The sequence below is a fragment of the Schistocerca serialis genome, chromosome 2 (assembly GCF_023864345.2).
Source record: "Schistocerca serialis cubense isolate TAMUIC-IGC-003099 chromosome 2, iqSchSeri2.2, whole genome shotgun sequence".
Classification (NCBI taxonomy): Eukaryota; Metazoa; Arthropoda; class Insecta; order Orthoptera; family Acrididae; genus Schistocerca; species Schistocerca serialis.
The window spans coordinates 1,025,809,563-1,025,826,021 of record NC_064639.1 but is presented as its reverse complement, the minus strand read 5'-3'; the positions used below and the strand labels follow the sequence as shown (position 1 = coordinate 1,025,826,021).

General features: G+C 39.3%; 1 protein-coding gene across 2 annotated transcripts in view; it reads right to left on the bottom strand.

Annotated features, from left to right (window-relative positions):
• The window catches only part of LOC126458436 (cilium assembly protein DZIP1-like), a 289,883-nt gene that overhangs the window by 154,458 nt on the left and 118,966 nt on the right, over window positions 1–16,459 (bottom strand). For both annotated transcript variants that reach the window (XM_050095490.1, XM_050095491.1), the window contains exons 8-9: window positions 15,190–15,530; window positions 7,984–8,264 (exon numbers count right to left, since the gene is read on the bottom strand). In XM_050095490.1, the coding sequence (XP_049951447.1) occupies window positions 7,984–8,264; window positions 15,190–15,530 (622 nt within the window). The remainder of the gene's footprint in view (window positions 1–7,983; window positions 8,265–15,189; window positions 15,531–16,459) is intronic.

The window sequence follows — 16,459 nt, the reverse complement described above, 5'->3', positions numbered from 1 at the left end:
AGTCATATGTTTCCACAGCAACTTCCCCCTTTTCATTTTTAGCAGCAATAGCAGAGTTAACATGTTGTAGGTGTATGTTTTTGTTACTGCAGTAATGTAAGCTATTAGCTGGTGTTTTGGGGTGGGTGGTGACAGCTTTCCTGTGGCCTATCCTGTGTGTAGGCATCTAGTGGATTAAGCGAGATGACTGATCAAGCACGGAGGAGGTCAGCTTGATGTACTGTCACCCAAACGCGACGGCCAAACGCATTGCTGCCTTGTAGCATAACCAGATGAGTAGTAAGAATAGCAAGAAGAAGAATACTTGGGATAAAAGGAAGAAGGCCCCCTGTCAGCTGAGTTTTCATCTGAAACATGAACTGTGGGCATCCCAGATTAATGTCGAGTGTTTTAGCAGACCCAAAGGAGAAATCCTCACTAGACTGGCTACTGACAAAGATGTTGACATACTGGCTCTCCACGAGACATACCTACAAAATATTAACAGTCAGAAAGCACATGGATTCACTGTAGTTAATTGCATTAACACAAAAAATTTGGAATCGCCATACTTGTAAGAAATGGGTTGGAAAATATGACAGATAATCTAACACAAGTACATGAACATGCAGTTGGAGTAAAAATAAATAGAATAGCTATCTACAAACCAACCATCTACATAGGTGGCTTTAACTCGCGTCATGATAGATGGGCCTATGCAACATGCAGCGAAGATGGCCTGAAACTAATGGACTGTGCAGACTTGAACAACTGCCACTTAGTATACACTGGCAAAGATAAATGAACCTTCCCGTCAAAGACTTATGGCACAACAACATCACCCAAACTGTGCTTTATAACAAAGTCAACATCCGGCATAGCTCAACCAATCACAATAGCTCAACCAATCACAAGAAAAGTCTTAGCTCAATTCCCAAAATGTGCAATCATCTCAAGACTCAAAACTACGGCTACAATTACACATTGTAAGAAGTAAACCACTTCAGAAGTGAAAGCTCAGGAAAGCCAACTGGCAACTATTTTCACAGACTGCTGGGAAAACAGCAGAACTACATATGATTTGTGAACTGATACTAAAATCAGCACAAATGTCCATACCTCGATGATGCCAACTGGCAACTGTTTTCATAGACTGTTGGGAAAACAGCAGAGCTACATATGATTTGTGAACTGATACTAAAATCAGCACAAATGTCCATACCTCGATGATGCTATAAGAAATAAGTTACTTCCCGGACTAAATAATGCACAGCCCTACTGAAATAGAATAACAGAACTCAAGCCACAAAAGTTGGCGACTCCTAAGAAAGCTGGGACAAGCCACCCACCAACCCAGATGAATGGGCAAAGTCACTCCAAACAATATTAGTTCTAACATACTTCGGACCTAAAAAATATCTGTGACTACAAAACAAAAGGAAATAATGGCGGAGAACATGAAAGAAGCAATGAATAACTGTGAAGATGAGAATACGGTGACATAAGGCAGAGAAATAGAAAATGCACTAAAATGCACCAAAAATTGGAAAGCAGCTGGTGTGGATCAATTGCTCCCCGAATTCTTGAAGAATATTGGTGAGGATGGAGTGAAATGGCTAACACAATTGTTTACAATCATGATAAACAATTGTAAGATCAAAAAATATGGAAGGAATCTACAGTCATTGCTATCCAAAAGCTTGGAAATACTGGAGGTCACCCGAAACACTACACGCCAATTTCACTGCTGTGCACTATCTGTAAACTGTTTGAGAGAGTATTAATGGGCAGAACAGGACCAATTATCGATCAGATACTACCAGCAACACAGGGAGGGTTGAGACAGAACAGAAGCCGCTGTGACCAGGTCCTAGTGCTCAAAACCTACTATATGTAGAGCAAGGTTTTCAAAATAATTTGAAGACTGGAGAGGTGCTGCTTGACCTCACATCTGCTTATGACCCAGTCTGGATGCAAGATCTTATCTATAAATTAATGAAGGCTCTCAAGTGCAAGAATACTGTGAAACTGCTAATGAATATGTTAAAGAGAATGGAAATTTACATAGAACTAAATGGGAGAATAAGCAAACACAAGGTTCGGAAAAATGGAACACCACAAGGATCAGTACTGGGACCAGCTCTGTTCAATCTTTATATATCTCACATCCCATTTTTAAATTCACAGGTATTTGCATGTGCCAATGACTTTGCAGTAGCTGCACAAGCAATGTTTTTCAAGAGATTAGGAGAACTAGTTAACATGATATGAAAACCCTTGCAAAATACTACAGTGAGTGGCATTTAATCTCCAGCCCAACAAAAACTGTAAGTACCGTGATGCACCTAAACAATAGGGAAGCAAACAGAGAACTAAAGCTAAATGTAATGGGCCAAGCATTAGACATGAGAGAACCCCCAAATACCTGGGAATAAAACTGGACCATATACTAACATACAAGTACCACTTGGAAGAAGAAGCCCAGAAAATGAAAACAAAAAATAATGTAACAGGAAAGCAAGCAGAACAACTTGGGGCAGTTCAGCAGTGGCATTATGCCCTTCAGCACTGGTTCTTGTGTACAGTGTTTGTGACTACTGTGCCTCAGTAAGGGATGGGCCAGGAGCATCCACACAATAAACGTTGACATCCAATTCCATGAAAACACAAGGATAATCTCAGGAACAGTATGATCAATCCCCTTTCCCTGGTTTCCAGTCCTAGTACATATTGAATCTCCACACATCTGAAGATGAGCAGCAGCTCAGCTGTTAGCTGACTCGATCAGACACACCCATCCAACAAAATATTCCCACCAACGACCATCTCAAATCCCAAAAACCCTTCATGATGTATGAAGTAACACCCAAGGATGCAAAGACTACACGGAGAGAAAAATGGCAGCAGATAGTCGTGAAAAATAGCAGCCTGGTGACTGACCTAACAGCGCAAGTGCCAGACTTCGACCTGCCACAGGGGCAGTGGACTGCGGTGAACAGACTGCAAACTGGATCTGGGTGATGCAGACAATTAATGATGGAGTGGGCACTTACCATAGATGCCAAGTATGAATGTGGAATGGAACACACCGAGCACCATATTTTAAGTTGTGATGTGTATGGTTTTCCTGGTGGGTGTCTTAATGACATTCACATACTTACAGACAGCACCAAAGATTTGCAACAAAATTCCATGTTTGTAATGTAATAAAGTATATTTTTGTGCTTTGTTGTTTCTGGTTTAGTTTAAAACTTATTTTAGTAGTCTGAATGTTGAACACAAAATAAATAGTTGGTGTTTTCAGGCTGCCAATTGCAAATTGGAAACATCAATAGCCATTTATAACTCCCACATAAAAAGGGACCACTTACTTGTCTTTTTTAGCATTACTATATTCACAAAACATTCTTCACCTACACAAAGCAACTCTGAGGTCCTCAAAATGCCTGTAAAATTTAGGAGATACTATTCTGATTTCAGGTGTTACGCAGGGAAGTGTCGTAGGACCGTTGCTATTCACAATATATATGAATGACCTTCTGGATAACATCAGAAGTTCACTGAGGCTTTTTGCAAATGATGCTGTAGTATATCATGAGGTTATAACAATGGAAAATTGTACTGAAATGCTGGAGGATCTGCAACGAATTGACCCATGGTGCAGGGAATGGCAATTGAATCTCAATGTAGACAAGTGTAATGTGCTGCGAATACATAGAAAGAAAGATCCTTTATCATTCAGCTACAATATAGCAGGTCAGTAACTGACAGCAGTTAATTCCATAAATTATCTGGGAGTAGGCATTAGGAGTGATTTAAAATGGAATGACCATATAAAATTAACAGTCAGTAAAGCAGATGCCAGACTGAGATTCATTGGAAGAATCCTAAGGAAATGCAATTCGAAAACAAAGGAAGTAGGTTACAGTACACTTGTTCGCCCACTGCTTGAATACTGCTCACCGGTGTGGGTTCCGTACCAGATGGGGTTGATAGAAGAGATAGCACACTTTGTTATAGGATCATTTAGTAATTGCGAAAGCATTATGGAGATAGTGGATAAATTCCAGTGGGAGACTCTGCAAGAGAGACGCTCAGTAGCTTGGTACGGGCTTTTGTTGAAGTTTCGAGAACATACCTTCACCAAGGAGTCAAGCAGTATATTGCCCCCTCCTACGTATATCTCGCAAAGAGACCATAAGGATAAACTCAGAGAGATTAGAGCCCACACAGAGGCTTACCGACAATCTTTCTTTCCACGAACAATACAAGACTGGAATAGAAGGGAGAACCGATAGAGGTACTCAAAGTACCCTCCGCCACACACCGTCGGGTGGCTTGCGAAGTATGGATGTAGATGTAGATGGAGGGATACAGCACGGGAGATCTGTTTTTGTACAAGGTTGGCGGAGGGGGGGGGGGGGGAGGGGGAGAGCTACAGTTTGTGAAGGTCTCAGTGAGACGCTCAGCATATTTAAAGAGGGACTGCTCATCAATACGTAAGCAGCAGCCACGGGTGGTTAGGCTGTGTAGAAGGGACTTCTTCAAATGGGACGTGTGGCAGCTGTCAAAATGGAGGTTTTGCTAATGGTTGGTAGGTTTGATGGAGATACTGATGTAGCCACCTTTAAGGTGGAGGTTGACATCGTGAAAGGTGGCTTGTTGTGTTGCATAGGAATGGAAGAGAAGGTAATGAGGTTCTGGAGGAATGTGGATAGAATGTCCTCACCATCGATCTAGATCATGAAGATGCCATCAATGAATCTGAACCAGATTCCTTTACACTAACATCCCTATGACCATGGTCTTACCTCTATTGAACACTACACCTCCCAACACCTGACAGTTTCCAAACCTACAACCTCCTTCCAAGTCCCCATGACCAATTATAGCCTCACCCAAAATTACTTATCCTTTGGAGGCATTACCTAAAAACAAATCCAGGGTACGGCTATGGGCACCTCATAGCACCATCCTATGCCAACCTATTCATGGGCCATCTAGATGAATCCTTCCTAAACATCCAGAATCCCAAACCCATCAGATACACCGATGACAAATTACAGAGACTGTCTGCTGGCTGGCAGCAATGGGCATGATCTTCTTTGCAAAACATCACAATGTTGTTGGGCATCTTTGCCGGAAATGCTGACAAGTTGTAAGTTTAGCATTGAAGTGACATTGGTGATGGAAGTCCGGAGCACTTGGTTGTCCTGCTGAGCCTGGGCCTGTTCCAGAAAATCGATAGGTCTTGAAACATTGCTGATGCTTGATAGAGTCAGCCACTACATTATTAATGCTAGAAATGTGTTAAATGTCTGTACTAAATTGGCTTATAAACTCAAGAGGATTGTATGATGGAGGGGAGCAGTTTTGCTATTCTGCTTGAAGGTGTAGATTAGGAGGTTTGTGATCCATGTAGATCATAAATTCTCTCTCTTCTGTCTGTGAGCCGAAGCATTTAACTGTCTCATACACAGCCAGGAGTCCACAGTTGTAGGCACTCCACTTCTGCTGTAACAGTGGCAATTTATATGGGAAGTGTGCAAGCGGTTGCCGTGAACCATCCAACAACTGCTACAAAGCCACACTGATGGCTTGAAATGATTACTAAGATCAAGGGTGCGTCAAGTTAGAGGTGTACAAGCAGTGCTGCATTTGGCAAACTTTGCTTTGAGACATTGGAAGCGAGCACACTGCCTCTGTCCACTGCAGTGGGGTGCTGTCTCTGACCTTTGGGCTGGTGAGTGCCATACTTAATGGTTCCTGCAGGTGGTAGATGGTGGCAGTAAAAGTTCAACATCCCCAGGAACCAGCATAATTCCTTAATTGTTGACATCCTTGGAATCTGCAGGATGGCTTCGACTTTCTCAGTTAATGGTAGGGAGCCTGCAGATGATATCTGGTGGCCTAGGAATATGAATTCGGATTGTCCAAACATGCACTTGGCCATGTTTAACATCACACCATACTGTTCCAAATGACTGAATACTTTGTTAAGGAGCTGGTGATGTTGCTCCTTGTTGGCTGAAAACACATGGAAGTCATTGAGGTATGCAAACCAAAACGGCAGGCCTTGCAGGACAGCATCGATAAATCTTTGCCAGGTTTGAACAGCATTCTGTGACCAAAATAAATTAAAAAGCTTTCACATATTAAAAACAGAGTAATAATTGCCATTTTCAAGATGTCTTTCAGCATCACAGGAATCTGCGTGTAAGCTTTGGCGCAGTCCAAAATTCTGAATATTGTTGCTCCATGTAATGTGTAATTGTAGTCTAGCAACAAGAGCACAGGATAGAAACTGGGCACAGTTCTAGAGTTGAGCATATAAAAATCACCATATGGAGTGAGGTATAGAGCAGATGACCAAGGGCTAATTGTTGGTTGGATTATTCCTTCTCTAAGCATCGTGTTGAATTCAGCTTTAGCAATGGCCATGTAATTTGGTGCAAACACCTAGGCCTGGAAGACACTGGCAGACCATCTGTGGTTTCTATGTGATGCACCTATTGTGTAGAGCTTTCTCAAGTGCACCTGGAGGTTTGTAATAATTAGGGCATTGTCTTGGCAGAGAGGTGTACTCCTCATCACACACCTGCACCAGTTTAGCACTGTGCACAGTTGCATTGTGATGAAATCCTGCAGCCATCAGTCCAGTAATGCTGTCAACCAGGCGAATGTTGGCTACATTCAGCAAGAGGTGGTAATGTTCCAAGAGATCCGCTGCTATAATTGCCTCTTTGATGTCCACGATAGTAAAGTGCCAGGTGAATGAGCGGCATAATCCCAAATTCAATTTGATCTGCTGTGTTCCATATATCAAGACGGACAAGTTTTAAACAGAATGCTGTCAGTGGTGATGCATCCCTATCGATTTCTCTGTGGGCGCAATTGACCCCATCAACATCGATGGCGGAAAGCTGGAGCAGACATGCTCTGTGGCAAGGAAAAGGCTTCTAAGCAGTGCTCTGGACGAGAGGTGGGGTTGAATAGAGTTGGAGGTTGGTGAGTGGGACACGAAGTGGCGTGGAAGACTTTGGTGCTCACAGTAGCTCTCCATGTGGCAGTCACAAGAGACTGATGTGGATGATGGAACTGAGCAAGCAGTGCAGGCTGAATACGACACCTCATTTTGACGTGCTGCAATGTGCAGACATCCTGTGGGGTGTGAGGTGTCCAGTAGCAATGTTGGACAGCTGTTTCTATGGTGATCTGGTGCTCTGAACTTTGGAGTACTGTGTTGGCATTGCGAGTCATTAGACATGTTATACAGTGCCTGCAGTGCTTTAATTGCTAGTATTAATCTCACCTCTATTCAAGTGGCTGCTTGTATATGTCTTTACTGGAGGTTTAAAATTGCAAAAGAAGCTCTTTTAGATAGTTGACACATTTCACCGCCAAGTAAAACATTTTTCAAAGAACCATTTTGGTTTGCTGTGCTTGTTGATTGTGCACGTTGGTTTGCTGTATTGCCTCTAGGAATTTAATTTTGTGAATGACTCCAGAAGCTTACAGCTAATCATTTAATAAGGACCCTCCTGCACAATTTTTCTGATTTATGGGTATTACCTTGCACTTATCCATTTTGAAAGAGAGCTGATATTCATTACACCAAATGGAAACAATAAATGCATCACTAGTACAGACTATTTTTCCAGATAGATTACAGTAGGACATTGTGAAACCCCTTACAAGAAAAGGTGACATAAGAGGTATCAATTAGTGATGTTTTTCATTGCTTACATGCTTTTATGGAATGTCTTCTATAAAAATCGAAATCTTATGGAGTTAATAATGTAGCATATGTCTGTCAGACACACACACACACACACACACACACACACACACACACACACACACACAATTTAACCAAAAGAATGAAGATAGCAGGGCTAAATAACTCAGCAAAAGGAGAAAGGGTAACTTTTTGGACTTGCTTGAGAAAATTGGAATTTCACAGTGTTTTACCTTGGATGGGCTGAAGCATGCACAGATACTCACTTCTGCTGAAGGTCATCAGGATCTGTTGCCTTCTTTACCAATTCAGAGGTAATAGATGTTTCAGAGTTATCACCTTCTTCTTCTTCTTCTTCTTCTTCTTCTTCTTCCTCCTCCTCCTCATCCTCCTCATCACCATCCACCTCTTCCTTTTTTTGTTCTCCATCTTTCTCTGTTACATATTCCTCTATTGTCTTTTCTTTCTCATGTATTTCATGCCTTTTCTTAAATTTTGTTGCCACAGGGGATGCATTCAATTTGTTATCTTGATCCTTCCCCTTAACCTGGGATGTGTAGGGAAGAAAATGAAGCTGTTGAATGTATATAGTGTTACTACGAAACAAAAGACAGCACATTTCTGTTTAGGTGTAGATCATATTTTAAACTTAATCTGCATGTAACTATATGGCTTTCTAAAATAAAGCACAACATATATGATCTATACAAGACACATATTAATACATTTTGAATGATTACATAGAATATCTGTTACAAGAGAACACTGTGTGTGTGTGTGTGTGTGTGTGTGTGTGTATGTGTGTGTGTGTGTGTGTGTGTCAAACTTGATGAATTCTACATGAAATATTACTATCTTGCCTGATCTATAAATTCTGTAACAATGATGTCTTGCATAATGTTCTGTCAAATCAACTAATTATTCACACAGAGTTGTCTGTGTAAGGAGGAGTTCATTTAATACACTTGACTGTAACTAATCAGTATTACCTTCTGTGCACCAGCTGTTAGGAAATGATAACAACATTATAAGAGATACAAAATTTCATTTTAATAGTTCTATGATCACCACAGAAAGCAAAAACCTAACTTAAGAATGTTCAACTACAACTTGTCATTGCCAAGTCTTCTTCAGTAAATATGAAACCAACTGTAAGTACCCTACATGAGAGCAATTTGATAACAAGCCTCCATTAGGCTATTTATAAGATACTGGAATTTAAAGCTAATTTATTAGAAAAATATTAAAACTACAGCTTCATATTACCTCTTTACATATCAATCAAATTTTAATATTTATCATATCTCTTTGAAGTTGACAAGCTCCCTCTATATAAATTTCTGCTGTCTGTGACTGCAGACCGCTTGTGACATCATCTTGAAGTTCTTTATCAGAGCAAAAAGTTGGTAACAAAGTAACATTAGCATATGCTCGTACAGGTGGAAATCATTTAGGAACAAGGCCAGGTGATAGTCTAGAAGTTAAAAAATTCTTTTGTTTGCCACACAAAAAGTGACTGAGCACTACACACAAAACATGACACTGGTAGTCAAAAAGATGCATTGCTTGTTTTGAATGGCTCTTCTCAGTTTTCTAAAAATCTCGCAGGAAGTTACTGAATTGATTGACCTTCAATATTCCATAAAAATTACAAACAAGATTCCTTTAGTGTACCAAGAAACTGAAGCAATAATCTTTCTGGCTGGCATGGTTTGGCATGGTTTTATTATTATTATTATTATTATTATTATTATTACGAGGCAGTTTGACGTCTAAATTTGAGCACCCATTTGTCTCTCCATTAGCATTTGAAACCTACATCTCATTACTGGCCACGATTCTGTTCAGTAAGCCTTCTCCTAGAGCATCATAAAAAAAAAAAAGGTCCAGAGAAACAGTAATTTGATACATTTTGGGATATTCATGAAAACCCAACAACCCAGAATTTGTGGAACCCTTCTTAGAAGAAGACTTGCACTCATCACCCATGTGACTCGGCATTGTTGTGTTCAAATGTGGCATGTAGAGTTGCTAAACGGAGAGGGGAGGGCAGTACCTAAAACTTCATTAATGTGATAGTTCATATTCACACTGATTTCAATACATACGAGACACGATCACATATTCTATCTACTAGCACACCAAAACATCACACTTCAAGTTTGTCTACTGTATCACACAGGAATGTAGGGTGGCAGATTATGGTCATTATGATAGTGTTTAACACAAAATGAACCATCACTGTAGTGAGCATCACATTTTGCCACAAGATACACCAACAATGGCACTCACATGCCAATCGCAGTCAGAAGTGTGTTTGACCAATGGAAACCTATGCAATGACAAAAATTTCACAATTCTGCGGTAGCTGGAGTTGTACAATCAATAGTTTGATCCATCCCCACTGCAGTGCTCCAGTGCCAAGCCACCACTGTGGCAAAAGCTATTTGGTCTGTTACTACTACGTGGACAAGAAAGTGATCATCCAGTGGCTCTGTAACATTACACGGTCCACTATCCATTTGTCACTTCATACAGCCTTCTTCTACGAACTGGTTCTACATGCCCATAGTAGCATGCCCTGTACGGTCAGAGTGTAACATTATACCAAACCCATTTACTGGGGATCTATCATTCTGCCCCAGTAAAACTCACTGATGGTTACATTGGGCCCTTTCATTTCAATGAAGCACCCTGGCATTTGCTGTCAGGTTTGAAATTCATTTGATGCCTCTGCATTGGGTGAGATTGGCATAACACTGACTTTCCTACTCAAACAAGGGGGGAATCACAGGTGCCAACTCCATGGGGCCTGAGGGGGCTCGAGCCCCCTCAAAAACTCGTTTCAGGTGATGGAGCCCTCCAATAATTTAAGAAAATTATTAGTTATATTATGCTTAGTAAAATCACAAAATTACGTTGGAATTTTTTATTTTCCTTGTTTGACGATAGCTACCTTTTAAAATACATTCAGTAATGAGTTAAAACAAATAATTATTATGGTAGTAAGCAAGTTAACTAAAAATGAGTGGTGCGAATCATGACAGTGTTACGGTGCTGTGGGAAAACTTAGAATTTGTCCCCTTTTGTGAACCTTCGGGTAAAGTCTGGCGCAGGCACGCCAGCACTGCAGCCACAGCATCATCAAAAGGACTGGAGCAGAAGCACCTGGAACCCTCCCCCTCACGTCACCTTGATGCTTCGAGAGATTACGACGACGCGGCAATATAAAGCTCACCCTGCTGTCACAGTCATTCAGTGTGGATAGTTTCATTCAGTTCATGCTGAAGATATGTTTAGTGTTCCAAATTTAGTGTCTAGTGGACTATTTTATATGACTATTTTTATTCATTTACTTTAGTCTCTTAGTGTATTGAGAATTAAGTTTGCAATGGATAAATTTGTTACCAAAAATGCACGCTTGGAAGTTGATGATACTGCAAGTCAACCTCCTACAATTATTCCGTCATCAATTGCTTCGTCGTCTTCAGGCGAGAACCATTCACAGCCGAAATCTGGACAATCTGATAAGGGAAGATCATTTCAGAAGTCTTGGTTGATCAAATACACATGGCTAGAATATGAAGCATCTACCGAAAAAGTTTTTTGCATAACCTGCACAGAGGCAAATGCTAAAAATCTATTACAATTTCCTTCAAAAAAAGAAGATGCATTTGTTTTCTAACTGCAAAAAGGCTTTGGAAAAATTCCGTCTTCGTGAAAATATGTTTACGCCTAAAGAAGGTGTTCTGAAACTAAATTCTATCACAAACGAAGTGTGGCTTCCCAATTGAATTAACAGTTAGATAGTGATATGAAGAAAGGCCGTTTAGCTCTTGAGACAATTTTTACAACCGTGCAATTTCCATGCCGACAAGGACTAGCAATTAGAGGACACAAAGATGTAAATTCAAATTTTTTCAATTGTTGGAACTCCGAAAGAATGACATACCTAAGTTTAAAGATTCGTTAGGGCGTTCGGGGTATAAGTAGATGTTCCACGATATTCAAAACGAGATCAATGATCTAATAGGAAAGTCTGTGTTGAGAAAGGTATTGGCTTCAATCAAGAAGACTGAACATTTTTCTATTATGGTTGACGAAACAAGGGATTCTTCGATTCATGAACAAGTGTCATTTTGTATTCGTACTGTCGATGATTCCTTAATCATCAATGAAGAATTTATTGGCTTATACGAGACCCCCAACACTGAATCACAAAATCTGTTTAGTATTTTAAAAGACTTTTTACTCGTCTTCATTTGTCAATGTATAACTTATAAGGACAGTGTCTCAAATATGAGAGGTAAGTTCAAAGGACTAAAAAAGTTAGTTTTGGATATACAACCAAAAGCACGATATGTGCACTGCACTGCTCACAATTTAGACTCAGCAGTTTTAGACAGTCTCCGCCATCTTATGTCTATGAGTAATACTATAGCTTTAGCCAAGAACTTAATAAACACTGAAAGCGAATCCAACAAAAGGATGGGACTTTTCAGAAGCATGCGCCATGACAGCGCCAACAACCAAGCTGGTCTACGACCCCTTTACCCGAATCGATGGACTATGCGAGCTTCTAGTATCTTGAGAATATTGAAAAACTTTGAAGAACTTGTAGAGTTTTTTGGAACATTTTCTGCCGATGACAAAACAGAGCATGCAATGAACCCAGTAGAGGATGTCAATGAAAAAATTCAATGCCCTCATCTAAGTGTTGCTGATTTGGAAAAAATATATGAAGGCTTGAATTGTATATTGAATGGAAGGCGTGATAGTGTTGAACACTTTTGGGAATTGTGTTTAAAAGAAAACCTTCACAAGTTGATGATCCTTCGCTTCCACAGAATCAAAGTATACCAAAGAAGTATGAAAACAACGAAGCCAGCTCACCGCACACCTTCAAAACCCCAAACTACAAAGCTATTTACATTGAAGCTTGTGAAACAGTGCAATCTTGCATTACTGAGCGGTTTGCTTTAACTGGACTCGCACAGGTCATTGCAGTTGAACAAGGGTGCTTGCTTTTAGTAAACAGAGGTGAACCAAATTTGGAAAAATCAACTGAGTTTTTCAAAAATGACCTAGACATTGAGAGACTGCACTTACACTTGAATATATTAGCCGATATCACTAATAAAAAACAACTGGTCTTAAAAAAAGTGTGTGATGTACAAAAGTACATTACACAAGAGCCTGCAGTTAGAGAAACGTTATGTGAAGTGCATTAAGCTTTTCTAAGTAGTTCCAATCATGACAGCAACAACAGAACAGTCATTTAGAGCCCTTAGATGTCTGAAGTCATGTCTCCAGTCAACAATGGGACAGAAGCGATTGAACAACTTGGCTATTCTTCATGCCCACTGAGATGTTTTGGATGAATTGGATATCCGACCAGTCATCAATGACTTCATATTCAGTAATCCAGTCAGACAGTCAACATTTGCATCTTTCTAAAGACACTCTAGCGCTAATAATGGCGTTTAGAGCAATATTAAAAATCTTTATAAAATAGAGAATTAAATACACACAAAATGTTAAATTTTCATTTTTAAAATATTAGTACTAGTTTAGTACTGTATTACTATGTTACTATAAAACTGTATTAGTTATTTTCAAATACTTAAATATTCTTAGGGTGTAAGACCCAATTAAAACCCGCTATTTACATACTTTTTGACTGAAAGTATTAGGCATACTGTATTGACCTCATTAACTGTATTAAAGCATTAACTTTGAGATATTGTTTTTATTTAATGAATCCAGGGCCTTATTCAAATGAAGCTTGAATTAGCTATTTCACTTATTAATCAAAGTTCTATTGCTGTGCGACAGCAATATTTTATGTTTTGTTGTTTTAATGATAGTTTACGATTTATTTAAATATAATTTTAGTCTTTTCAGAGCTATACATTCACTGCTTTGTAATAGTCTATAAGCATGATTATCAGTGTAAATTAAATTAGATTTTTATGAAAATATTGTGCATATTTATGTTTTGTTTCTTTTTTCGAAGCCAAAAAATGTGACAGGCTTGTCAAGTTTTCTGGAGTGAGGAGTTATCGAGAGTCCAGTTTTCGGGGTTCTAATGTTGATCATATGACTCTAAAATACTTTTAAAAAACTTTAAAACTCACTATTTTTCATCTAAAATTTAGAAAATTTCCCAGGGCAAGACCCCCAGTATGGGTCCCTCCAATATTTTTTATAAGTCAATGCCCCTGGGGGGAATACATCTAAGATTGTAATTTTGTCTTAATTTCAAGATGCTGATGCACTGTTCTACACATATTCTCCAAGCATGGATTCATTTGGGTCATTATTTTTGGGTACTGCAGTTTCACAGCCATCAGAGTTGTTCAATTGATTCTCAAGATTGATGTTATTGCGACACATTTATATGAGGATAACAAAAGAAAAATTCGGAGTAGGTATTAAAATTCATGGAGAAGAAGTAAAAACTTTGAGGTTCGCCGATGACATTGTAATTCTGTCAGAGACAGCAAAGGACTTGGAAGGGCAGTTGAACGGAATGGACAGTGTCTTGAAAGGAGGATATAAGATGAACATCAACAAAAGCAAAACGAGGATAATGGAATGTAGTCAAATTAAATCGGGTGATTCTGAGGGAATTAGATTAGGAAATGAGACTCTTAAAGTAGTAAAGGAGTTTTTCTATTTAGGGAGTAAAATAACTGATGATGGTCGAAGTAGAGAGGATATAAAATGTAGACTGGCAATGGCAAGGAAATCGTTTCTGAAGAAGAGAAATTTGTTAACATTGAGTATAGATTTAAGTGTCAGGAAGTCGTTTCTGAAAGTATTTGTATGGAGTGTAGCCATGTATGGAAGTGAAACATGGACGATAACTAGTTTGGACAAGAAGAGAATAGAAGCTTTTGAAATGTGGTGCTACAGAAGAATGCTGAAGATAAGGTGGGTAGATCACGTAACTAATGAGGAGGTATTGAATAGGATTGGGGAGAAGAGAAGTTTGTGGCACAACTTGACTAGAAGAAGGGATCGGTTGGTAGAGCATGTTTTGAGGCATCAAGGGATCACAAATTTAGCATTGGAGGGCAGCATGGAGGGTAAAAATCGTAGAGGGAGACCAAGAGATGAATACACTAAGCAGATTCAGAAGGATGTAGGTTGCAGTGGGTACTGGGAGATGAAGAAGCTTGCACAGGATAGAGTAGCATGAAGAGCTGCATCAAACCAGTCTCAGGACTGAAGACCACAACAACAGCAACAACAACAACCACTTCATACATGTCATATAGAATACACTAAAACTACAGCCCAATCTGATCTTGTTGAGGGTGCAGTCTTATGGTGGAAGGTTGTAGATTACTAATTCTACACTTGAAATATTAAGTACATTCATAAGGTACAAGATAGAGTTTCATGGCGGTTGAAGAATGCTAGAAGGGATTCTGTAATAGGTAAACATCTGTTTGTATATATATTACCATGTAAATAGATACAGATCTCTCTGGAGAGCTGAGACATGAACCCTTAGATCCTGGAAAACTGGAAAATTTTCCAGGCATGTGAGCGGTATTCAAGGTGGAGCTAGATGATGAACTTGATGATGTACTCATATGCTGCTCAGTGGCAGTATTAACATACATTTGAACATCAGACTCATTAGATTTAACTTTATGCATGGATGTTGCATCTAAAAGAGCCTTTTTCATTAACTCCAGTTCACTAGATTGTTGTTGGAGCTGATTTTCTTGTTGTAAAGATACTTGATGCAACTGGTTAAGACGGGCTTCATAAATGAGAAAATTTATTTTGTCTGAATGTCCTGCAAATAAAAGAAAACATTGTCTTACTGTATGTCACTATTCAAATGCAAGTGAGGTACAAATACATCAAATTTGGAAGTTCATGTGGAAATTTTAAAGTTCATTAAATAATTTTGAAACAGCAAAACTTGTATCATTTAAAAAATGAGAAAATCACCAAGATATAGTTATAAAGTAACCTGATCATTCAAATCACTTAATATGACTGTGGAAAATTCATATGGAATGTAACAATGTTATGAAAACGATAGTTGCTACTCAGATAGGCACTACAAAAAGACTGTCACAAAGTAAGCTTTTGGCCAACAAGGCCTCTGTCAAAAAAGACCACACACACACACACACACACACACACACACACACAAACGACCACAGTCTCCGGTGCTGAAGCCATACTGTGTTTGTCAGTGAATGTGGCTTCAGCTGCCAGAGACTGTTGTCATGTGTGTGTGAGTTGCATTTGCGTGTGTGTGTGTGTGTGTGTGTGTGTGTGTGTGTGTGTGTGTGTGCGTGTGTGTGTGTTTTCGTCCCTGTTGGCCATAAGCTTATTTTGTGACAGTCTTTTTTTGTGCCTATCTGTGACTCAGCATATCCACTATATGGTGAGCGACTATCTTTTTCATAACATTGTAACATGGTGGGATGTGTGTAACAGCCATTAAGTTACAACAGACATGTAGAACTTTGGATATGATTTATATGTCTTATACAAACTACGTATTTACACCAGAAAGATGGCAGGTACGATGCTGGGTTCAGTTTCTTACCCCCAGTAAAAATGTCAGGTTTCTTGAGGTATAAAAATGAGTTGAAACCACACTGGTATCTTCATTAACATTCAAAACAAGAAATCAATTACCTTCAGCAATGCATGAAAAAAACCCAGCGATATCACCGAGGTATGAATCTTCTTGGCTCTGTGTTAGAT